We start from the raw sequence: 25289 nt of genomic DNA, 5'->3' as shown, positions 1-25289 counted from the left end.
GATCTCTCTCTTTTGTTTTTGTTAAGATTCGTTCTTCTGCATCTTGCATGAATTCTAGACGATGTATTGTTCATACATCAGTCAAGATCATCACAGTGATCAACTGTGCTTGTGAAAAATGCCTGAATAAGTTTCTCTGCGTCACTCTAAAATAGATAGGCAATCCAAAGGTCCCAGTGAGACACTTGATATGATCAGAAAAGCAAGTTTATGCGTTCCATCAAATTCTCAGTGGAGGTGGGAGTGCACCTTTATGGCATGGTAGAGAAAAGCTCCATGCATGGCCTCCCTGATGGCCTCCATGCCTCGGAAAGAAAAAGACAGGTTGGACAGACCTCCACTAACACGGGCTCCTGGTAGATTCTTCTAAAAAAGGAGAGAGAGAGAGAGAGAGAGAGAGAGAGAGAGAGAGAGAGAGAGAGAGAAGAAAAGAGCGAAAAAGGAGAAAAAAACAAGCGAAAGCAAGAGAGTGGGAAAGAAAAAACAGAGTGAACGAGCGAGCAAGAGAGAAAGAGAGAGAAAGGAAAAAAAGAGCGAGAGACAGTGAGAGACAGACACAAGGTTGGGGGGAGCAGTTTGCAGAAAGAGCTAATTTTGGATGGATCATTTATAAAATGTAACTAAACTGAACTGAATAAATGGGACTGTATTATTATTATTGTTGTTGTTAGTGTGTCAAATCTTACCTTAATAATTCTGGTGGCTCTGATGAAATTGATGGCATACTGGTTGTGCTCCTCCATCCCAGTGCCTATGGTCAGGATGTTGGGGTCAAAGATGATATCATTGGGGTTAAACCCCACCTTCTCAACGAGGAGATGATAGGCTCTCGTGCAAATCTGGACCTTCTGGTCGATTTCAGTAGCCTTGGGAGGAAAATGGCCAAAAATAAAACATCACAGACAAATCAGATCTGCACTCTGCAGTAAAGGTAGTCAAAACATATGAGGGTTAGGATTAGGTTTTGGGTTGAGGTTAAGGTTAAGGTTAGGATTAGGGCCAGGGTGAGGGTTAGGTTTTGGGTAAGGTTAGGTTTTGCGTAATGGAAGTAAAAATACATTAACAATACATCTGGGTTTTACAGTCAAATAAGTCATAAATGTTAATCTGTCATTGTGTTGCTTTTTGCTTCCCTTGTGACACTCAGTTGCAATAAATATTAGGATTCCTCTCAACGTAAACCTGAGCTTCAAAAAAGAACACGTTAATGATGATTTCATAAAAATGGTTGATTGTAGGGATAAACAATCAGAATCGGCAGATTTTTGCTCCAAACAAGCAGTCAGTCAATTTATTATTCTTCATATGACTGATATGTTGCAATTTCATGCAGTAAATACTGAAAAGTTAAGTAACTGTAATAACATTTCCCACAAAACAAAGCTGCAGCCCGCAGCTCTGTGCAAACCCAAACTGTACCATCTAGCAGGAATACAAAACACATTCCTAGTCCAGCCCTGGTGTTTCGGGTAATCACACCGACCTGCCCTTCTTCATCGAATGCCATGACGACGACAGCAGCGCCATAGCGACGGACTTGTCTGGCACGCTTCAGGAACTCCTCCTCCCCCTCCTTCAGGCTGATGCTGTTGACGATGCACTTTCCCTGACAGCATTTCAGCCCCGCCTCGATCACCGTGAAGTTAGAGGAGTCGATACACAGCGGCACCTGCACATTAAGACACTTCAGGTTAGTTTTAAGTTCTGCATTTTGACAATCTATATACATTCAGTATCATCAGAGATCCCCCTTTTCTTTATTTAATTTCCAGCCAAAATGGCTTTTAAGTATGTCACTGCTGTTGGAACAAAACCCTGTATCTCTGTTTTTGTCATTTTTCAGTTTTTGACATAAATTAAAAAATACCTGTCGCCCTTTACATTGTGTGTAAATTTCACAATGAATGGACCAAAAGAAACGGCCCAAAATGACTTGGGAAAAAGTCTGGTTCCATTGACTTACATTAAAAGTAAAGTAGGTTTTGTCCTTCTCCTGTAAAGTTACCATTTTGGAGATACGAGGTTTTCTTCCAATAATATGTTCTCCATTTTTAGGCATCAGAAAAACAGCAGAACTCCTACAGTCTGAGAACTGAAAAGTCTGAGAGGATTTTGATTTTAAACCCCGGAAACAAACAGAAAGTTTTAGAATTTTAGAAAACTTATGACAAGTAAGACAAAATAGAATTACTTGATATTCTGCACTATTTCTAGGTCACCATTCAAGTTCAAGCAAACTTTTAAATCAAAATGCATTGACCGTGTAAAGGCCCTTGTATAAGAAGGCCAGATTTTTTTCTGAATCTTATTCCTTCCATTGAGGCACATGTTCAGACGACTCTCAGATGGACGCCACTTCATATTATATTATTAAAGATGAAGAGCTGTAAGGGCAGGTCAGTACTCTGGCGATGTCGGGCTCAGAGGCGACGAGGTTGCAGAAGCGTGCCATGGCGACGGGTCCCTCCAGCATTCCCTCGTCCATGTTAATGTCCAGCACCTGGGCTCCCATCTCTACCTGAGCTTTAGCAATACTCAACGCCTCCTGTACCCCAACACACAAACCCAATATAATACAATTAGGGCTGTCAAAAAATGTAAACAATTTATCATGATTAATTGCATTTCTTTCCATAGTTAATCTCGATCACGTTAATCATGTGTCTTTTTGCTCAAATCTGACCCTAAAAATTTTGTTTCCATTTATAAAGCAATGCATTTAGTTACAGCTTTATAAGTGGACAAAATAAGCTTCCTCAGAATGTATTTACTTTCAATCATTCAATAAACTTATTTAGTTGGTGTGAATGTAAAGTTTACATAAACCAGAACATGAAAATCACGTGAAACAGAGACCAATATATATCTAAAAATAATTAGTGCAGTAATTTCTATCCACAGAATCACAATTAATGATAATATGCCAGCCCAGCTACCCTGTCTATAGGCTTCTATTACCAACCTCATAATTCCCAGACATGATAAGTTTGGCAAACTTCCGTGATCCAGCGACATTGCAGCGCTCCCCAATGTTCACAAAGTTGGTGTACGGCCCGATCCGAAAAGGCTCCAGACCTGACAACATAGCGGACAGTTTAATATGAGCAAGGAGGCCAACACTGAATCTGTAAACTCACTAAATTATCACAGGGTTGCTGCACAATTTTTAAAATTTGTACTTTTTAATACCTTATAAAGAGACTTCAACAAATGAAAAATAATACTATTACCACCACACAACACACACAAACTCAAATATGGCATGTATTAATATCTTTATACTTTATTCATTTTATTCAAATAGATTAGGTGAAAATCAAACACTGGTCCTGTTTACGCCTGGCATTAACAGCCAGACACTGTGATGCAATCGTGTTGATCAGATTATCACCCAGTCAAAACACAGCACGTTTAACTCTAGATACTAGGTATTGATCAGATGATAATACACCAGTCTGACAAACATGTAAATACTGATCGAATCTCTATTCCCTGGACAATATTTACATGTTTAAGTCAGGCTGGTGTGATGAGCTGAGTCGGCGGAGCCTCTACAGGCTGTGCTGTTTTTAATGCTGTAAAAACATTTTGCAGAGTGTTCCAGTACAGAAAAATATGGGTTAAAATTACAGCCAAGATTGGTGGGAGAACTGTAACTGTGTACAGCAAATGGCTTTCACACTCGTAAACCTATGTTTCAATGCGTGTTTAGGCCCAATCCCAGTTCACCCCTCGCCCCTACCACTTAGCCCTATCCCTCCGTTTTGCACGTTCATAGCTAGGGGTAGGGTGTCCCGATTTTTGTTGAGATAGAGTGGGTAGGGCGAAGCGTTAGGGCTACGTGGCCCTCTGGAGGTTTTTCAGAGACTCCAAACAGTCTTACGAGAAAAAAAAACAAAAAAACAACAAGATGGCTGCACAAGAGACCTAAGAAACCCACAAATTTATTTTCTCTGTTAAAAAATTTTGATAACCACTGCATTTAGTTTAATGTCGCTTCAATGTATTATGAACCTTTACTTTATAACAAGCATAAAAAAATCGCTAGTAATATGCTGATGTCTCGGTAGCTAGCCAGCTAAATTTTTCATTCCATCTTAAATGAGTTATGAGTAGCTGGTGAACATCTGACCTCAGCTTCATATCACCAAAGAATTAGGGGTGGGTGATAATAAATAGTTGCCCCCCCCCCTTTGAAGGCATATGATGCCCTAAACGTTACTAAAGCCCAGCAGTGAGGAGCTGAACTTTACCCTCCTCTGCTGTCACTGCAGACTGGCAGGGTCGCCTACAGAGCAGCGCTGGTAGCTGTTAATGAAGTGATGTTCTTTTATTTGAGGTTTGTCCCATTTTGGCAGGGAAGATTTCAACCACTACCCCTTGTAACTTAGTTCCAATCAGTTTCTGACCTCAGGACAGCTCAACGTATTCTGAGTTGAAATAAAGGCTGATTGATGAATCCTGATGAATTTCAGAAATTACATTTACATCTGACTGTATTTTAAGACCCTCCGAACATCGCAGCTGTTAAAGATGGATAGATTAACACTTTACCGGCGAGCAGCATGAAGTCACTGAAGACGTCTTTTTGAGGAACTCTGGGCTGGCACTGTTTCACACTCTCGGATATCGCCCTGCATCACAAACACAGCACACACACAAACAAGCACATGTACAACATGTACAGACTATACTGAAGTAGCCATCAATGAATGAGCATTAGCCTGAGATCGTATTTGAGTTAAGCAGAACTCTATGAGCAAAGATCCTGATCTAGACACGTCATGAAGCTGTTCATTACCGTATGTGCTCTGGTGTCGTTCCACAGCAGCCACCAACAATGTTCACCAAACCATCCACTGCAAATTCCTGTGTGACAGGAAAAAAATGCGCTTCAAAAATTATAGTCAATTAGCTGAAAGGTTTCATAGTACAGGTTCATTTTCTTTTTTGGTTCAGTGACATTACAGCGTTATTTTCTGAATCCATTACTGCAGCAAGTCAAATACCTCATCCAGTCACTCCCCTAATCCTTTTGTGCTGGATTGCAAGCTTGTCACCTTGTGTGTTTAAGGTGGTAGTAACTTCAGGCTCCTGCAGATGGTGTTGCACGAGGACGATCAGGCTATAAATACCTGCGGTGTGTGTGTGACGGGATTCATAGATTGAGAAGAGGTGGTATGGTGCAGTGAATGTCTCATTCGATGTGTGCAAAATGGGTCATAAAGCAGATGTTAATGATTGGCAAAAAGGAGTGATTGCATTTGGGCGTGTCAAAGGCCACAGTGTGAAGGAAGTAGCTAGATTTGCACGTGTACGGTCATACGGGTCGACCAGCAGTGGCAAAAATCCTAGTCTACAGGAAATTCTCATCAGAACTGTGGCTGAAAGTCGAAACAGACAGACTGGGACCGCCATGTTTCATGGCTTGTGAATGAAAATTGCTTCGCTTCCAGGCAAGAATTATAGAAGTCAACGCAGGTTCTTCACAACCAATTTCTGAAAGAACACTTCGCAGGGAACTGCATACCATGAACATGCGGTATAGTGGCAGGCAAGAGGCCTTTGCTCACTTCTGCTCACAAAGTTGCCCGGTTACAGTGGATGAAGAGACACAAAAACTGGACTGTTCATGACTGAAAACGTGTTATCTGGTCAGCTGAATCTCGTTTCTGCCTGTATGCGAATGGTGCTTGTTGTCGTGTTCATCGTAGACCTTTAATGAGGACTGTGTGCAGGTGTGGCTCAAGCTGGAGAAAGGCTCTGGTGTTCTGGGGGTGTTTTATTACAGCGAAAATGGGTCCTCTGGTTGAGGTGACAGTAAATTTGAACCACAGTGCTGACATTGAGCTGCAGGACAACCAGGTTTGCCTTTTGCTCATCATCTTACCGAGGAAGATAACATTCCTATCCATGTATTCCAAGATAACAATTCCCCATTCACAGGGCTGCAAATGAGACTGACTGGCGTGATGAACATTCAGGAGCATTAACACATCTGGACCAGCCTGCAAAATCCCCAGATTTGAATCCTCTTGAAAATCTGTGGGATGACCTGGAACGACGAGTACAAATACCTGGGAAGACTCCACAAAATCTGGCCGAACTGCGCAGTTCTTTGAAGCAGGAGTGGCTGAACATTGATGTCGCCTACGTCCAGAAACTTGTCCAGTCCAGGCCAAATCAAATTGCAGGCGTTATTCGTGCTTGTGGAGGTATTACACGCTATTAGGTACATTTCAATCACAGGTGACTAATTTTTTGGTCCTGTGAGCTTACTGGGGATACAAGCTAAATTATATACAAGAAATAAACACAAAACTATACTGTTTAGCTGAGTTCCATTGGATGCTGATAAGGGCAGATGTTCATATTGCACAATTCTAACAGTTAAAGGGCCCATATTGTGGAATATATATATATATATATATATATATATATATATATATATCAGTCTTAAAGGCACAGTAACAAACACAACCTGTTTAATTAAAGTAATAAAGAGATGACGGAAAACTGTCATGAAAAAATGAACTGTGATTGTTTTGGTAAATAAAAACCACAATAACAATATCTGCAGTAACTGCAGTGTGGCGCCAACACTGAACGTCTGAAATGAGTGAAATTTGAATTTCACCTTTATATGTGAGGCAGTGACCTGTGGGGTTTCGTCATACCCTCCAAACGTGTTGGGGAGACCTAGAAGAAAACAAGCACAGATAAACACAGGAAAAATGAAGCCTTTAGTGTGAGTTCAACCATAACAGGACAGAGCAGCTGCGTTACCTGCATTGGGGTAACATATGACGAAAGCGCCAGTGCTCTTCCCAATCACTTCAATAAACGGCCTCATATCAGTGGCTCCCAGAGCACAGTTCAAACCAATACTGAGGGAAAGGAGAAGGTTAGCTCTGTTAATGGAGGGAAAAGGGTGCAGCAAAGGGTTCAACACAAAGTTGATCACAGTTAAGAATACAGAAGTTCAGGTTAAAAGTGCACTACAGGTTTGGTCCACTACATGTCCTTAAAGGGCCCATATCACAGAGAATCTAATTTTCTTTGTTTTTTTTTCAAGTACTTCCTGTAAAACGTACACAGGGCTAACACTTCAGAACATACTGTTCACTTTCCATTCCATGCAGTCCACATACGGAAAGCAGCAAAAGCCATTTTGGAATCCACAGTGGTTGTGATGTCACAACCATCAACATATGTACATATAACTGCTCATTCAGCTTACATCATTTCACTCCAACCATTCACGTTGAAGTGATGAGGAGTGTTGTTGTGGAATATGTGGGACAATGAAACGTTGTGCTGTTCCTGGCTGTCAGGAAGCAAATGCATCACTGCAGCCCTCCAAACTGTACACACATCTGAAATGAGTGGCTAAAGTATATTTTTTCAAATGTCCCTGAGGATTTCATTTAATATTTAAAAGCATATTCCATGTTTCACCTCAAGCTGCTTTTTTTAAACGAGGCAGAATACAGGGTAGTCAATCAGAACAGAGCTCATTTATACATAAGAGGACCAGAAAATTGCTGAGTGTCTGTTTTTAGGTTTCTCTTCCAGATTGACAGAATCTCTGTTAGTCACCTCAATGTTAGAGACTACACCGATTTAATAAAGGCTTAATGAATCATTAACGATGAACAGACTGTTTATAAAGGATTTATAAAGGATTTATAAAGGTTCAGTTAAACACTTCTATTTCCAAGTTGTGTCTCAAACAAATAAAGTGAAGTTTTACCACATAGGCTTCATATGAGACATGCTGATAACGAAGGCCTCTCCAGTCTGCCCTGAGAGTGTACGACCACTCTTATCTACAATGGTGCCTGAGATCTATAACACACACACACACACACACACACACACACACACACACACACACACACACACAAAAAAGAAAACCATTATCTAACAAATCTGTCTCCATGGAGAGGAGGGGGAGGAGGGGGAGGGAAGGAGAGGAGGGAGAGAAGGGACGAGGGGAGGAGGGGTAGAAGGGATGAGGGGAGGAGAACAGAAAGGAGGGAAGGAGAGGAGAGGATACAAACCCTCAAAGTACGTTGCAGAATGCAGAATATTTTTCATTCATTTATAACTAAAATAATTTAGATTAATATCTAAACAACAAAGCAACCAGATAAAAATAGCTGAACTGAAAAAAACAAGGAAAGTCACACAGCTTGAATTAAGCTATTTTTTTATATTAAAGTAGTTTAAATTGACTGGATGGATGGATGGATAAAAATATTGTTACTTACAAATATGGGTCTTGGCTCATAAGCCTCTTCAAACAGCATATCAATGGCAAAGAGAGCGGCCTTATAGAGAAAGAGAGATATTAGTAGTGTTTTATTATGGAATAGTATACACAGTTTAAAACAGTTACAAAATCAATAGTAAAACACACAAAAGATAAAATTAGTAATACAAATAAAATAAGGCTTAATCAGATTCCCTATTTGCAGAGTATCAGATGTACAAGGAATTGAAATAAAATAAGAAAAGAGAAAATGAAGGAAAATACAGACATTAACATTGAAAAAAAACCTAAACTTAAAATCAAAACTAAACTTAAACTACATGTTTTGATGTTTAGATGTTTCTTAAAAGTATGTACTGAACAGAAACGCCTAATTTCCACAGTTTAGAAGCATAATAATCAATGTTTTCTGGGCGACAATTTGGAAAATATTATTTGGGTTTTTATTTTAACATTACAACACGAAGTGTTTTAAAGCATTACGGCTGAAGACTGACACTGTATATGAATTAACAGAATGAATAAATGAACAAAAGAGAGCAAGACAGCTAGGGAGAGAGGGAGAGGGAGAGAGAGAATGCAAGACAGGGTGAGAGAGAGAGAGAGAGAGAGAGAGAGCGAGCGAGAAGCACTGAGAGAGCGAAGAGTGTGTACCTTTGCGTTAGCCGTATCAAAGATGGTCTCCACCAGCAGGATATCGCAGCCTCCATCCAGCAGCCCTCGAACCTGCTCTGCATACGCTTCTACCAGCTCATCAAACGCTGCACAAAACACACAATAAGCCTTGAACCTGCTTTAAATGTTTTCACTAAACAGCAGTTTGTAAATATATACATGTTTAAATGTTTCTGCCACATCAGATATAGTCCCAGATATTAAGACTAAGGCAAGATCCTGAACTTTTGAATGTCCCAGTTTAATTCTCTAACTTTAATTTCCAAAACCCATTGCTCATGAGCTCCTCCTTGTGGGTGAGTGAAGGTGGTGCATGGGATTGTATTATTTTCCTGTTTTTTTCTACTGAAAGTCGACCCATTTTTCCACAAATCTGGGCTATAAACTATAAACAGATGGTGTCTCTTCGGTGATCTGCTCTGTAAAAATTACTTTTATAAAAAAAAAAAATACAAAGAGCGTCTAAGATTTTCGGCTTTCAGCAGTAAATTGTAAGCATATAGCAATATGTGTGATCATAAAACACATGTTCTGTTGATTTGAGGGGAGCTTTTAAAAAAAAAATGCATTCATAATGGACCTTTGAGATCAATGATGAGTTTCGGCATCTTAGCTCTAAGGCAGGGCAGATTTCTAAATCGGACAGCATCACACACTTAAGGTCAGTTCACAGAACTTCTTGTTTTTGTAGTGAGGGCGCTCACACTAGAGGACAGGGCAAAGAGAGAGTATAACCACAAGTTTGGGCTACAAATAAGAACTCAAACTCCCAGATCTCCTCAGATCACACGACACAAACAAAGCTGAACTTACTGGACTGGACCTGTTTCTGCTTTTATGTGGAGCGAAAGTGCAAACTGGGGATTAAAGTGGGGCTGAGAAGCGCTGACACACTGAGAGCTGGAGAAACATTTCACTACGAACTGGCAGCTGACTTGAAATTGTAAAGAGAGTGACCTGACGTCTGGATCAGCACATGATAACGACTCTAATCTGCTGTGTTTCACATGCAGCTCCTCTGTCTCTGCACTGTTCGTGTGCGTCTCTTCACCTTTTTCTCCGCTCTTCTAGCTCTCTTGTTGACTGCTGCTTAAATCACTCACTGAGTAAATCTCTGACTTTCACACTCCAGGACTCGCGAAAGCTGTGAGTTATAAATATTACGCCTTTGATAATATCGGAGTGTCTCCGATCACTTCAGTGTTCAATCGAAGGGATATTCACTTGTTTCGCCTCTCACACTACTAGATCATCTGCATCGTCAGTCGCTTGCAATCAAGAATAAAAATCGCCCCGCTTAAGATCATTTAAAAAATGGTAGAGCGAGCATCAAACTGAACACTCGTTCTAGCAGTTAAGGTGACCCTAATGCTAAGATGCTTTTGGGACACTGGGCCCAGATTTTCAACGGCCCACTTGACATTATCCGCGCTCATTTACATGCACTCAATCACTTGATCATAATCAGATTTCTGCAGTTATCTGATTATTCAGACGGTCATGTAAACAGCATAGTCTGATTTCTTAGATCGGAGTAAGGCCTAGAAATCTGACAAAGAGAGCTGGATTTTAGCTCAGTAGTCAGATTTCTCAGTGCATGTAAACTCTTACTCTGATTTCTTTCAGATTTCTCAGTCTGTGCATGTGCGAAACAGACTGCTGTAAGCAGCGTCGCCAAGAGATGCAGCAAAACACTTTTGGAGCGAAGCTGAAACCAACTACATGCTCGACCAAATGAAGGATTAAAATATTCTTCATCTTCTAGATCATGTACGTTCATATTTTCAGGTAAAGTGGATGTTAAAAAAAAAGCCCCGCAATGAAGTTCGAGTATAATGTTACGTCTACGTCACGTCTTCTTCTGTGAGTTTATTGGCTGGTTGCAAAGCAGAAATCTGATTACTGTCTGACTCATACAGACCTGGAGTTTCCCCATTGTCCGATTATATAAATGCATGTAAACGCATTGATCGGATTATTGACAAAACCTGATTTTCTGCAGTTATCAGATTATTAAATGCATGTAAACACACTCAGTGTTATGTGGCCTGTTACCTAAAATGAGTCTGACACACAGCTTTAAACTGATAACTTACTGATGTTTCTGAAGTCCGGTCTCTCCACTGACGGAGACACTGACAGTGTTCTGTTGGTTGGTCCCACAGCTCCAGCCACGTACCGTTTCACACCTGTAGACCAAACACACACCATGTTTTCTCTGATAAAGCCTTCTTATATTGCATTGATGTATTTGATTTAATCGGTGGGGCAATGCAAGTGTTTTCTGCATTACAGTGTATACAAAGGGCATTATTATATTATTATTATTATTATTATTATTATTACTTGTAACAGGCGAAATCATACCTGTCTGAGCTGCAACATCATCAGCTGCCTTCCTGGCTACTTCTGCTGACGCCTTGTTTAACCGATATGCCTGCACCAAATCAAGCAGAAAACAATCCAATGACTGATTTAATAACTGACCAGGAAGCTACTCTCTGTTAATGGGCATTCTCTACTGAAAGTCCACTGTACTCTATAAATATTTATTCAACTCCAGGAAATATGGCTTGGTCTACATGACGGGACAATCAGGCTGCTTTTGAGGTCAAATCGCTCCTCTCAGCAACAACAGAAGATGTACAGATTTCAGGCTTTCCTGAAATGATTATCTTCCTAGATTATCCTGTGCTGTGGAGTGTATCTTAACCCTTCCCATCTATTCACAGTCCAGTCATGGCTGACCTGATTCTGAATCATAAACAGTAAACGTGTTACGACAGAGGTGTCCAAAGTCCGGCGTCTCCCCGCTTCACGCTTAGAATGTGTTACAGAAGGTCCGCCAGCCAATACACTGCAATGTGCCTGCTCACCTGACGGAGGTAGCAGTACTGTACACCTAGGACAGGGGTCAGCAACCCTAATGATAAGAGGGAGCCACAACATTTCATGTCATTTTATTGAAGGAAGGTTTTACCATGTTGGCTGTACCAATATGTCTCAGTATGTGCTGATGTCCTAGTATAGACTAAAAAATATAAACAAAAACACAGACTTACTTTGCTCTGCTTTAAGCTTTTAGCCGCTTTTCTCGCATCTCCGGCAGGAAACTTTTCCTCAAAAGTAGAACAGTTTCTTGTAAAATGACAGTTTCTCACCTCAAATCAAATGTATCAGGAAACCAGCTGGAGTGATTATAACTGCAAATAAGTCTATTCTTCTCCAAATCATCGCTGTTTTAAATCTTTCTCTTTGCCTTTTTCTTAGCTACTTGCAAGGCGAGACTGTGGTCTGCGTTGCTATGACCAGCAGTCTGTACATCAACCTTCAGGGTTAAAGGTTAGTAAATTAGCAGTTCTACATTAACTCCAGTGTTAAGACCGTTTAGTGTTAAAACTGTGTTATAATGATCAGCAGAGCTTTATTTTACTGCAAAGAATTATTTTATTTTTATCTTAAAATCTAATTCTGCTGTGGAGCCACAACAGGCCAGTAAAAGAGCCACAGGTTGCCGACCCCTGATCTACAGAAACACCACACTGTATTAACGAATCAGCTTAAGAGTCTTTGTTCTCTGAGTAGACTGCTAATGAATTGAATCAATGACATTTACTCATGACAACTGCCACAAAGCTGACAGTGAAAACTGGCAATTTCAAGAGAGACAAATGCGAATTCTATAGTTTGGGGGGAAAAATATTAAAAATACAAAATGTGCCAAAATTTTCACAGAGGCCAATATGTCCTAATATGTTCAATTCAACAAATAAAGAGTAATTGTGCAGATGTGTGTTCTCGGTAGAGGATGTGTTTTGATGTATTTTCAGTTTCAACCTGAAATTTGACCACAGTGCCCAAACTTTTGACAGTACAATAAATATTCAAGGGACAGGGCGGCAGGAAAACTAGAGCAGCTGGAAGCCAGCTTCGTCTTACAGCAGCAAATGCAGATTCAGTAGTTCTATGAATATTAACTGTTGTATACGTTTGTTTTCATATTCTGAATACTTAATAATTTCAACAATTTCTGAATAAAATTTTGGCAAAAAGTGATCGGCTCTCAGGTATTTCATTACGGTCCCATCTGGCCCCCTCTGAAAAAAGTCCGGACGCCTCCGTGTTTAAACAATGCTTACTATATCACAACTCTAGCGACTGTCTCATATGGAATACTGTGTTATTGTCATGGGTGAAAGACTGATAACTAACTACGCACTACGTCTTAAAAATCTGGATGAATCTTATTACTGTTATTACTTCATTCTTATCCACATTGTGAGAAAATCACCTACAATGTTTGTTCATAAGAAAATCTCAGAGATCTTATGTTGGTCAGGACTGGTTTGTAAGCATAACCCTAAAGTGTGTGGTGTTTTACTCCGGGCAAATCTTTACTGTGTAGTCTAGATATGATTAATTACGACTATCGGACTGTTTTCAGTGGAACTGTTCCAGTCGTTGATGAGAGTGGCTATGTAAGTGCACAGAGGTGAGGTGAGCAGAAAGGAACCAGCGCGAGTCTCACCAGCTCCTCCATCCCATAATCTGCCTGAGCAATCCTCGTACTGCTGAACGTGTTGGTCTCAATGATATCAGCCCCAGCAAGTAGATACTCCTACAGATAGAGAGAGAGAGAGAGAGAGAGAGAGAGAGAGAGAGAGAGGGAGAGAGAGGGAGAGAGAGAGAGAGAGGGAGGGAGGGAGAGAGAGAGAGAGAATATTGTATTCACACTCTTCTTACTCAGTCACAGTATCTGTCAATCAATATTGTAAATTGAGGAAGCTTCAATTATGATCTTTCGAAAAGGATTTAATGCAATCAAATTTGTGATTTATGCAGGTGTGAAATACAGACAATAAAAACAAAAAAAATGATTTTTTTCCATCACTTCAAACACTGTGGCTACAGATGGTGTCGACATGCTCGCTTGGACTTTCCGCTTCCATAGATTTGCTGTATTCTGCAGTTATTGTTTCCATTTCTTGTTTAGTTTTCTTAATGAATGCTTATTGGTTTTTCGCAACACCACAGACACAGAATCTCTGAGACACATGGAAACACAAACAAATGGGGGGTGGTGGTGGTGTTATGACAGTATCCATATCACACCTGTAGGCCAGCAATCGAAGCAATTAAATTTAAGAGAGGTATTAAATCTCTCTGGCACTACAAGGCGTTGACAAATACAATAGCATTTGACCAGTTCTGAACTGTTGCAGCCTTGATGAACTCTGGCTGTGGCCCACTCCATAATAGGAATCTATTAAAATTATTACTCTATTTAAAACAATGCCAAGATGAAGATAACTGAATATCTGCCACAAACCAACCCTTCAAAATAGACTTTTTGGGGTTTGCTGTTAAAGCTGCCATTAAAACTCTATTTTTGCTGCGAATTAAGAGTCATGTTAGAATTATCTCCTAATGAAAGCAAACCTGGACATAAAGGAATAATAAATTTAGGAGAACAGACACCGTTTGTACTTCCTGGCTCCAAAAAGACATAATAAGTGGGCAGTGCCAGAACATATTAATAAAATTCCCAACTGAGCCCAAATTACTGTTACAGCTTTTTTCCGCTGGAGAGCTTCATTATAAAGGCACAGCATGACGTTGAATAGACCCTGTAAAACAGTTTGAAACGTATTCAAGCTCAGCACGTCGTGTCTTTTGAGAATTTTCACTTGCTGTGGACCAATTTAACTTTTCTTCCGTTTGGTCCATTTTGACAGATGTGAACACTCCACCTGTGCTCGGGTGCACGCTAAAGATTCACCCATATTCTGGCAAAAAATCACAGGTCTCAGTCGCTTCCATATGTACCCTTCGGTTCGCTGCTGGTGGGAACGCATTTCTGTGAAAGTCCGCACCAGACTGAGGGACTCAACATCAGAGTATACTTTTCTGCCTCTTTTAGCAGCTTGTTGACGCTGCACCGTCTGCATAATCTGCCTCTTTTGACTCTTTTCAGAGGCTCATAACATTCTTGCAACACAAGCTGCATCTTAAATTGAGCAATGCCACATAAATTAAGTCATTTAATTAAGAACTTACACTAGAGCTGGGCGATACGGCCAAACATGTTATCACGATTAAAAAATTCATATCAGTTGATATGGATACATATCACGATAAATGTCAAATCATTATTTCTTTCAAGTTTGAAGGCTGATTTTTGCTCCTGAGTGGTTAATTTACAAGACAAACATTTGTCAAACAGTGGAACATTTCACAAATCCGTCATGGGAGAGTGGGAGAAAGTTCCTGGTTGGCAGATTATTGCAGTTGGCTCCCGAGTGGCACAACCGTCTCAGCATTGGCCCTATCATCAGGAGATTGCGAGTTCGATCCCTGGTGATGCTACAGCCATCCGTAGCCGGGAGTCCAAGAGAGCACAATTGGCCTCGCTCTCTCTGGGTGGGTAGGATGCCCCCACCTTCTCCCCCCATCACTCAAACGCAATGCTAGTCAGCGCAGGCGTCTGTTAGGCAATGTAACTGATCTGGCGGTTGGCGCTTTCCTCCGAGCGCGGTCGGCTGTCCAGTGACAATGCGTGAGCGGCAGTTCGAAAAGATGCGGTTGCTTGGAGGAAGCCTGTGGTAGCCTTCACCCTCCTAGCGTTGGTAGTATCGTGTAAGTGGGGGAGTCCTAACTAGTGAGTGGAATTGGAGACGACTAAATTGGGGAGAAAATTGGAGAAAAATCCAAAAAGAAAACAGATTATTTTTAGTCTGGTGACGAGTACACGGCTTCCTGCTTACACGTGCTAAACTGTTTAGTTTCTCAACAACATCGGTTTAGTACGAACAGCAAACATTAGCTGGCTCGGTACGTCAGTGATGGATCACATCGCCTTACTGCCGTCACTCCTACCACAGCCATGTCAGAGCACATCACAGTATTGAGACACCAGCTAGCAGACCACTGGATTTCTCCATTCTTGGGAATGAACTAATTCTAAAACATGACCGAGCGCCGTAACACAGCGCTGTAGTTGTGTGGAGCAGACTGGATTTAACGCTGCTAAAGCTTGTTAGGATGGAAGGAAAGAGGAGAGTTCACTTTAGGACAGTATAGTTACACCACTTATCTCATCACTTGTACTTGGTCACAGGAGAGCAGAACACTGACCACCCCCACACCCCCCACCCCCCTCTTAAATCATGTCGAAAAACTCGGAAGTGTGCCCTCTCGTGGCGACAGCTTTGTCGCTTTTCTTGTAGTAGAGAACACTACCAGGGTTGTCGCTACAACGTGGACGTGTGAGAATGCTCTATTATATCGAAAATTTATCAAACATTTCTTATATTTCTATTGAGAAAAGTTACATTATGCTAATTATCGTTATAGTTTTATTGCCCAGCCCTAACTTACACACAGTAATTATGTTGTAACATATCTACAACCCTTAAAGTCTGTGCTTCCTAAAGACACTTCTAAACACATTAAATCCAAACACACACCTTGTGGATGCTGTAGATGACCTCAGGCTGGGTGATGCTCAGCAGGTCATTGTTGCCTTTCAGGCTTTTGGGGTGCTCTTTGAACTCTTGGCCCCTGAAGTCCTCCTCCTGTAGATGTTTCTGCTGGATCATAGTGCCCATTCCTCCATCCAGCACCATGATCCTCTTCTGGATCGTCTCTCTGAGCTCAGCTTCTATGGAGGAAACTTCACCCCCTCCTACACACAGACACGTTTAACAATGAGTTTACTTTATTAGCTAACAACATCCAGTTCAGCATTTAGCTGCACCAGTCTTTACCACAGCCCTGCAGCCCACCACTGGAGCACCCGCCCAACAACCGAGCCCCCTGGCCACCACCCACCCACCAGCCGACCCCCTGCCAAACAGCAGACCCCCAACCTACCACCCGCCCCAGAGCAAACCCCCCTCCCACCACCCGCTCAACAACTCACTCTCCTCCCACCACCCGGCCAACACCCAACCCCCCTAACCACCACTCACCCAACACCCAACCCCCCTAACCACCACTCGCCCAACAACCAACCACCCGCCGCCCGTCACCCGCCCTACAAACGATCCCCCGCCCAACAATCGACGCCTCACCCATCACCCGCCTAACAATCGACCCCTCGCCCAACAACCGACCCCCCGCCCGTCACCCGCCCAACAATCGACCCCTCGCCCAACAACCGACCCCCCCGCCCAACAACCGACCCCCCGCCCGTCACCCGCCCAACAACCGACCCCCCGCCCGTCACTTGTCCAACAATTGACCCCTCGCCCATCACCCGTCCAACAACCGATCCCCCACCCATCACCTGCCCAACAACTGACCCCCCCGCCCAACAACCGATTCCCCACCCATCAACGACCCCCCCAGCCCAACAACTGACCCCCAACCCCATGACCAGACTTGTCCATTCCAGTCTAATAATTCACACAATTCATACAACATTTTTTAATGCAGCAAAAATTGGAAGTGCCTAAAAAGCCTTATGTCAATATGTTATTGTTTCCATTTCAGTTTATTACAGCATTCAACATTATAAAAGAACAATATTTGCACCTTTAAAATGGCACAGTGGAGTTCTGCCTGATCCATACACTGAAGTTGTTGTGTGTTGGACTGACTATTTCCGAGGAAATCAAGTATTTACAGTACTCATCCAATACTTGCTTTGTCTAATCAATCATTCATGAAATTAAATCAGGAGCTGCTGATGATAAAATGCAAAAAAAAAGTGCAGCGAGAAGTCAGGAACCAAACCTGCACTCTCAACGAAAAAATGTCTCTCAAGATTCGTCTCGAGAGAATCTTAATACTGTATTAACAAGGCTCACTGATTTCAGATTCGCTCTCCGAAACTCCCCCCTTAGGAAGAAAGAAGAGATTAACATAAGAATTATAGTGTAAGAGGGTCTGGAGACGAATAAGAACAGCATGAGATCTGCTTCTACACCGACAGATCACTGAAAGAGTTCTGTAATATAGAATAGAGCTACATAAGAACATCATGAGATCTTACACTTTTTGCATGTAAATATTATCCACCTCAGACTGCGATGTGATTAGACAGTCACTACAGAGTTAATCCATTTATGAGACAATATTTAGACTAAAATCCGAGAGTTGCTTCTCAGGAGCCAAATTTCCAAAACAGGAAAAATTGCTTAAGTCTCTTTCTGATTTCAAACCGGGATAAATGTGTCTCGGAGAAGGAAATGAGATTAAAGCCCTACTCAGACGGAATTAAATTACTGGGTTGGGGGGCGGTGCACAATAAAAAGAAATGAAATATCAACAGCTACATCAGATCTGCTAGCAGGTTTTTGTGCACTGAAAACCTGAGAAACATTCAGCATTACATCAACAGCTTTTTCAGTAAAGCCTGCAAAAAATGTACATATTTATTTTTTATATTGACACACCAGAATCACTATTATTGTTTGTGTTTACTATTTAAATTTTTTTTTAGTTAATAAAATGCTTGTTGTGACAGTAGCCAATTCTGCTTTGCACACTTAAAGAACAATACTGGGTGTGACAGCAATCCTTGTGTTTTTAAAGGCTTGTAGTTGAAGATGAAACAGTTCTTGAGCTGTGTGCTTAATGCCGGCCTCACACCAAATGACTGTTCAAGCGATTTCACTGTCGCAGACAAATGTCCAATGTCGAAATAAAATCATGCGAGTCGTTAGAGTCGCGTCGCGCTCGCGCCATCTCGATCGTTTAGTGTAAGGTGGTCAGGACGGCCGGCTTAAGTCGGTCTTTTTCTCGTCTTGACGCTGCGACAAAATCAACCGTGTTTAATGTTATCGTAAGTTTTAAGTCTTGGCTCATGCAAACAGTGATGCGCCAGGGGCGCGCGGCGAGAGAGAGAGAGAGAGAAAAAAAGAAAGAAAGAAAATGTGAGAGCCTGAAATCTCTGTAAAAAACAGCAAATGTGCTCCACTTTAATACAATAATCACATTAACTTAGAATGTAAACTGACGGCTTTAATATTTCAGCTTCACTGCGCGTAACAGTGATGTAAGGAAATCTGCAGAGGACTTTAAGAATGGCATTATTGAAAAATCTTTTTTTTTCTTTTTTTTTTTTCCTTCCTGTTAAACTGTTTGTTTTTTATGGTTTAGTTCATGACACCCAATCAACAATGCTGAATCACTGCATGTTGTGTTGATGTGTAAATCTTTATATCAAATTCAAAAAGTAACAGCACATTTTACAGGTTAAGTTAAAAGATTCTGGGTAATGATCTATCAGAGTATACAGCTCTACAGGGAACTTTACACACCCAGCCAGCGTATCTTTCCATCGGTATCACTATAGAATGGAAGGAAAAGTGTTTATCTGCTTGCAAATTTCCACCGGGGTGCATGATGGGACATAATCTAGTCTTGCAAATAGTGACACCGCAAGATTCACAGTCTTTGCAAAATCATAGTCTGTGACTATGCGGGGCGGTCACGGGCTGGAGGTGAGGGAACCAGCCTTGCGACCAGAAGGTCGCCGGTTTGATCCCCTGAGCTGACAGTACGTGACTGAGGTGCCCCTGAGCAAGACACCCGACACCCGACCCCCAACTGCTCCCTGGGCGCTGCGGCTAGGGCTGCCCACCGCTCCGGGCAAGTGTGCTTACTGCCCCCCAGTTTGTGTCTTCACTAATGTGTATGTGGTGTTTCACTGCACGGATGGGTTAGATTGCGGAGGTGAAATTTCCCCGTTGTGGAACTAATAAGGGTCACTTAATCTTACAAACTATGACACTGTCTTTAGATGTGAGAGGGTGTCAGACTTTAGTCTTTCAAAAGTCTTTTCAAAGTCTTCTACTGTATGGTTAGCATAAGTTAGTCGTTCCCCTGTTTGTACTGGTAATGATATGACCTCTCTCTGGTGCGGCGAGGTCATTTGATCTGTTCTGTCATCACAGCTCTTAACGGTGTGTGTTTATCGTAGAAACTCATATCGCAGTAACGATAAAAATACAATTGACTGTGCTGCCTTGATTCATTTTAAGGAATAAAGCGATGTTTTAAAACATTATATATTTAGTCACAGAGCTTTTGATACACATCAATGTATTTATGGACCACAGATGGGTCTGTATGTATACGTGTGCATGTGTGTTAAGAAGGTATTTGCCATTTTTGTGAATCTATAATACAGTCATCTTTTTCTTATTCAAAAAAGCATTGTAGGTTAAGTCACTGAGCAAAGCGGCGACATGACAAAGAAGCAGAACCTGATTGGTTCTCTTGTGTGTATTCAAAGTGCTGATTGGCCCACAGATAGAACCTTATAGAACGAAGTTAGAGTTTGACTTTGGAAAGAGAACCTTTTTGTTTTCTAGATGAAGAGTCCAAAAATGCATAAAGCTTAAAAAACACCTCAAATAATGTTAAAAAGTTGTCAAGAAAATAAGAATAACTCAATTTTGACAAAAATGTCAGATGGAACTTTATAATTCCAAGAAGATGAAATATTAAATTAAAAAAAATCTTAAAGAAAAAAAAAGGAATAGTAAAGTTTAACATTTTTATGGCCACTTTACAGTTCGGGACACCCGACACTATTTTTCAGGACGGTTCTGAAAACAGGTAGTCCTGAGCCGTCCTTACCGACTGTGTAATCATCTAATGCTGTATGTAATGTTGTGCAACTAAACTGTTGCTAAGGAACGCAGCCCTTTTTAATCTACTAGTAACTCTTGTCAATATTCTGTAGGGTCCGGGGTTACGCTTCAAGGCCAGGACCGTCACCAAATCTCAAAGGCAATGATTAAAGATAACCACAACACTGAGTGTACACAACATGTACAACACACGGTCATTAATGTGTAAATACTTGAAGACTGAAAGGTTGTTAAACCTGAGAAGAACCTTTCTAGCACTAATCAATATTTAAAAAGAATCCTAGAGAATGCACAACTTTAAAGGGTCTCAAGTGACCCAAATGTTAAGAAGAGGCCTTTTGTCCTTTCAACAAAAATCTAACATTTTATATCCTTTTTACCATCTTGACTGTAAATATGTCTCAGTGTATGCTAATGTGTACTAAAAATACAGTTATGTTGCTCTACTTTGCCACCTTTCTCGCATCTCCAGCAGGAAACTCCAAAATAGAAGTCTTTCTTGTAAAATGTCTCTCAACGTTCGATATTTTAAGAGGCTGAAATCAGCTTCTCATTGCCTGAGGTGCCAGAACGTAACTGCTGCACCATTTAAGGTGGAACGGAAAAAAATCGAACGGGAAGCTGACGAACGAGAAACTGACTTCAGCTTTGCGACTTTTTAGTATTTGACAGTTTCTTGTCGCAGATTAAACGTATCAGAAAACCAGCTGGAGTGATTATAAATGCAACTAAGTTCATTCATCACCAAATTATCGATGTTGGTCTTAAATCTTCCTTTTTGCCATTTAGCTACTAGCTAGGTGAGATTGTTGTCTGTGTTGCTATGGTGACCAGCAGTCTGCGCGCAAACATTCAAGATAAAAGGTTGATGAATTAGCAGTTACAGGCTACATTAACTTCAGCGCTTAAGAACATTTATTGTTAAACTGCGTTGAACGACCAGCAGAGCTTTATTTTACTGTAAAGGAGGATTTTAAAGCAAGTTTTAAAAGTATTTAGAGGAACTCAATTTTACTAAATTATACTTTTGTGTGTACTTTAAAGTGAGAATACTCAGGTATATTTTCAATTTAAGTTAACTGTAACTGCTTTTTGGCTTTAATTTCAATCAATCAATTAATCAAATCAACCTTAATTAAAACTCAGACTACATTGAGGGTGATGCTCATTGAGAAATCAGCCTAGCCTATATAGAAATCATGGACTGAGAATAAGAGTAGTGAAAAAACAGACGTACTGTACGGCTTTACTGTTGCTCACATTTCTCAGTTTGGAGCTTTGGCATTTTATTTAAAACCCAAAAGGCTCAAAAGGAGAAGAATAGAGGCTGACAAGCTAGATCCAACTTTAGTTCCTGTGCTGATATTGATTTAAGAGCACTCCACCCAAATGTCTGAGAGTTTAGCCTCCAAAAGTGGCGACAGACAGCAGGTGCCAAGCTGTTAAATAATCCTGGCAGAGAGAGAGAGAGAGAGAGAGAGAGAGAGAGAGAGAGAGAGAGAGAGAGAGAGAGACAGAGAGGTTAAGTAACCAAGCTGCCTGAATGGAAACACAACTTCAAGTGCATTTCTATATGGAGTCCGTACTTGATGAACTTACTGAGTTACCACATCAGCTAATCAGTTGAAGCTGAAGGCAACTTGTTGCACCAGAATGTAGCTGCTGCACCACTTAAGGTGGAACGGAAAAAAAATCGAACGAGAAACTGACGAACGAGAAACTGACGAACGAGAAACTGACGAACGAGAAACTGACGAACGAGAAACTGACTTCAGCTTTGTGACTTTTTAGGGTTTGACAGTTTCTTGTCGCAGATTAAACGTATCAGAAAACCAGCTGGAGTGATTATAAATGCAAATAAGTTCATTCATCACCAAATTATCGATGTTGGTCTTAAATCTTCCTTTTTGCCATTTAGCTAGTAGCTGGGTGAGACTGTTGTCTGTGTTGCTATGGTGACCAGCAGTCTGCGCGCAAACATTCAGGATCAAAGGTTGATGAATTAGCAGTTACAGGCTACATTAACTTCAGCGCTTAAGAACATTTATTGTTAAACTGCGTTGAACGACCAGCAGAGCTTTATTTTACTGTAAAGGAGGATTATTTTATTTGAACTACAAATCTAATTCTGCTGTGGAGCCGCAACAGGGCAGTAAGAGAGCCGTGTGTTGCCGACCCCTGAGCTATACTGTAATGCTTGTGGTGATTCACCATTGAAAATTGCTGTCAGTCTAGTTTTAGGATTAATCTGGCTCTGGAGAACTGGTAGTCATGATTATCTAACAGCATTTAATACATGTTTATTAGTACTGTATTATGCTTTAATGCCACAATAATGATACATCACATTGTTTTTTGAGAAAACTCAGATACTGTGTTTTGGAGGGACATGCCGACATGGGAATTGCGGCCTAATGAAGATATCCAATATTTCGCATTACCACACTGACGGCAACACATAACCATTAATGAAGTGTAAAAATCTACCTTGAGAGAAATATAACATCTGTTTCTGCAGGGTTACAAATGCTGTAAAATGAATAAACTGCAGACATTTTATCAAAGCATCCCAGCATAACCTGAGCATTCTGCTCTTATGGAGTTCAATATACATCATCAGGTATTGATCTGAATTATCTGCCAGTTTTTTCAAGTGTTTATCTGCAGATTTCAATAAGATGTGTTGTGTTTTGTGCATTTATGTCATTTTTCCTGTCACATCAATCCACGTCCTCCAGCAGGTCTCTCTAAAGCACCACGGCTAAGGCCTGCATCTGGGACTTTTTAGAAGAAAACAGATCTATTACAGAACTTTGACATGTAAGATGTTAAGTTTTAAAAGTATTTAGAGGAACTCAATTTTACTAAATTATACTTTTGTGTGTACTTTAAAGTGAGAATACTCAGGTATATTTTCAATTTAAGTTAACTGTAACTGCTTTTTGGCTTTAATTTCAATCAATCAATTAATCAAATCAACCTTAATTAAAACTCAGACTACATTGAGGGTGACCTTCGTTGAGAAATCAGCCTAGCCTATATAGAAATCATGGACTGAGAATAAGAGTAGTGAAAAAACAGACGTACTGTACGGCTTTACTGTTGCTCACATTTCTCAGTTTGGAGCTTTTGCATTTTATTTAAGACCCAAAAGGCTCAAAAGGAGAAGAATAGAGGCTGACAAGCTAGATCCAACTTTAGTTCCTGTGCTGATATTGATTTAAGAGCACTCCACCCAAATGTCTGAGAGTTTAGCCTCCAAAAGTGGCGACAGACAGCAGGTGCCAAGCTGTTAAATAATCCTGGCAGAGAGAGAGAGAGAGAGAGAGAGAGAGAGTGAGGGGTTAAGTAACCAAGCTGCCTGAATGGAAACACAACTTCAAGTGCATTTCTATATGGAGTCCGTACTTGATGAACTTACTGAGTCACCACATCAGCTAACCAGTTGAAGCTGAAGGCAACTTGTTGCACCAGAATGTAGCTGCTGCTGCACCACTTAAGGTGGAACGGGAAAATTCCAACAAGAAGCTGGCGAATAAGCAGCCAACTTCAAAACATATCGACTCTAAGCAGCTGTGAAGAATATAAACGTACCTCTCTCTGCCGTATAATGAATAGTGGGCGCCATCCTGCAACTCCTACGAGCTTTCAAGCTTCTCCGAAATGCAAATGTAAAGAAAAAACGAGCCACTTGCTGTCCTGGATGAATTTATCCTCACAAATCCTTCCAGCTTCTCTAAGCTCCCCGAGCTTTTTTGCTCCGATTGCCCCAACGTGCCAGCCAAATGTTCCACTGCGCATGCGCCCACCCGAGCGCCAAATATTGCACCATTTCCGCCTCTGGCTGTCAGCATTCAGGAGTTTATAGTCACAGTTAACCAGCCCGCTTATCTCTGGTTCACAAATGTACACACTTAAATACATGGTTCTGTTTAGAACCATAGTTCTGTATAGAACCCTCCGCATGCTTAAATGGCCCTTTGGATGGTGAAGTGGTTCTACATAGCGCCAAAAAGGTTCTTCTATCGTTACAAGCGTGGTATCATAACAATAGCATGAACCCTTGTCGGTGCTGTGTACAACCATACACGCTTTCCATCAGTGTGAAGAACCATTTCGTCATGCAGAGAACCTTTTCAGCGTGAATGGTCTATATAGAACTTACGGTTCTATATTGTATATAGAACCATTGCTTGTACTAAAGAACCCTTGAAAACACCCTTTTAAGAGTACTGTGTTCATTAAAACCTGATCTTTTATGTGAGTAATGTGAATATTCATTCATTCATTCATTCATTCATTCACTCACTCATTCATTCACTCATTCATTCGTCCATTCATCCATACCTCATTTAAAGTGATTCATTTATTTATGTATTTATCGGTTAAATATTTGCCTTTAAAGCAAGACAAAGCAAAATATAGAAAACTCATAGTAAAACCTGATAAACAAATAAATGCATATAATCGTAACTAATCTAGAACCTGTTTACTGCTCACTGTTCACTTTCTCATATCCCTACTTTATGGAGCTACGGCCAAAATCAGGCCTGGGAGTCGATCCCTAAAAGAGTCGATTCTCCGAATCCAGGCATCTGGGAAGCGAGAGTCGACTCCAAAGCCTTTGACTCGACTACATAGTCTGTACGGTTCAGTTTTGGATGTCTTACTACATCAGCATCTTTACCGCTACTGAAACACCATCTCACCCTGAAGTCGACTGAAGTCGTATCTCA

The 25289-nt window shown here is 41.0% G+C and overlaps 1 protein-coding gene across 1 annotated transcript in view; it reads right to left on the bottom strand.

The window, feature by feature from the left end:
- Positions 1–24357, bottom strand: part of mtr (5-methyltetrahydrofolate-homocysteine methyltransferase) — a 49573-nt gene extending 25216 nt beyond the window's left edge. The window contains exons 1-17 of the mRNA XM_036571986.1: positions 24148–24357; positions 16417–16634; positions 13479–13568; positions 11318–11387; positions 11047–11139; positions 8930–9036; positions 8274–8333; positions 7754–7848; positions 6787–6887; positions 6638–6699; positions 4802–4869; positions 4555–4634; positions 2963–3075; positions 2405–2545; positions 1484–1669; positions 687–866; positions 250–366 (exon numbers count right to left, since the gene is read on the bottom strand). Coding sequence (XP_036427879.1) covers positions 250–366; positions 687–866; positions 1484–1669; positions 2405–2545; positions 2963–3075; positions 4555–4634; positions 4802–4869; positions 6638–6699; positions 6787–6887; positions 7754–7848; positions 8274–8333; positions 8930–9036; positions 11047–11139; positions 11318–11387; positions 13479–13568; positions 16417–16634; positions 24148–24181 — 1815 coding nt within the window. The 5' untranslated portion in view covers positions 24182–24357. The remainder of the gene's footprint in view (positions 1–249; positions 367–686; positions 867–1483; positions 1670–2404; positions 2546–2962; positions 3076–4554; positions 4635–4801; positions 4870–6637; positions 6700–6786; positions 6888–7753; positions 7849–8273; positions 8334–8929; positions 9037–11046; positions 11140–11317; positions 11388–13478; positions 13569–16416; positions 16635–24147) is intronic.
- Positions 24358–25289: the final 932 nt, after the last annotated feature.

This window comes from Colossoma macropomum, unplaced genomic scaffold, assembly GCF_904425465.1.
Source record: "Colossoma macropomum unplaced genomic scaffold, Colossoma_macropomum, whole genome shotgun sequence".
Classification (NCBI taxonomy): Eukaryota; Metazoa; Chordata; class Actinopteri; order Characiformes; family Serrasalmidae; genus Colossoma; species Colossoma macropomum.
The sequence above is the reverse complement of the archived record's forward strand: the minus strand, read 5'-3'. Positions and strand labels throughout refer to the sequence as shown.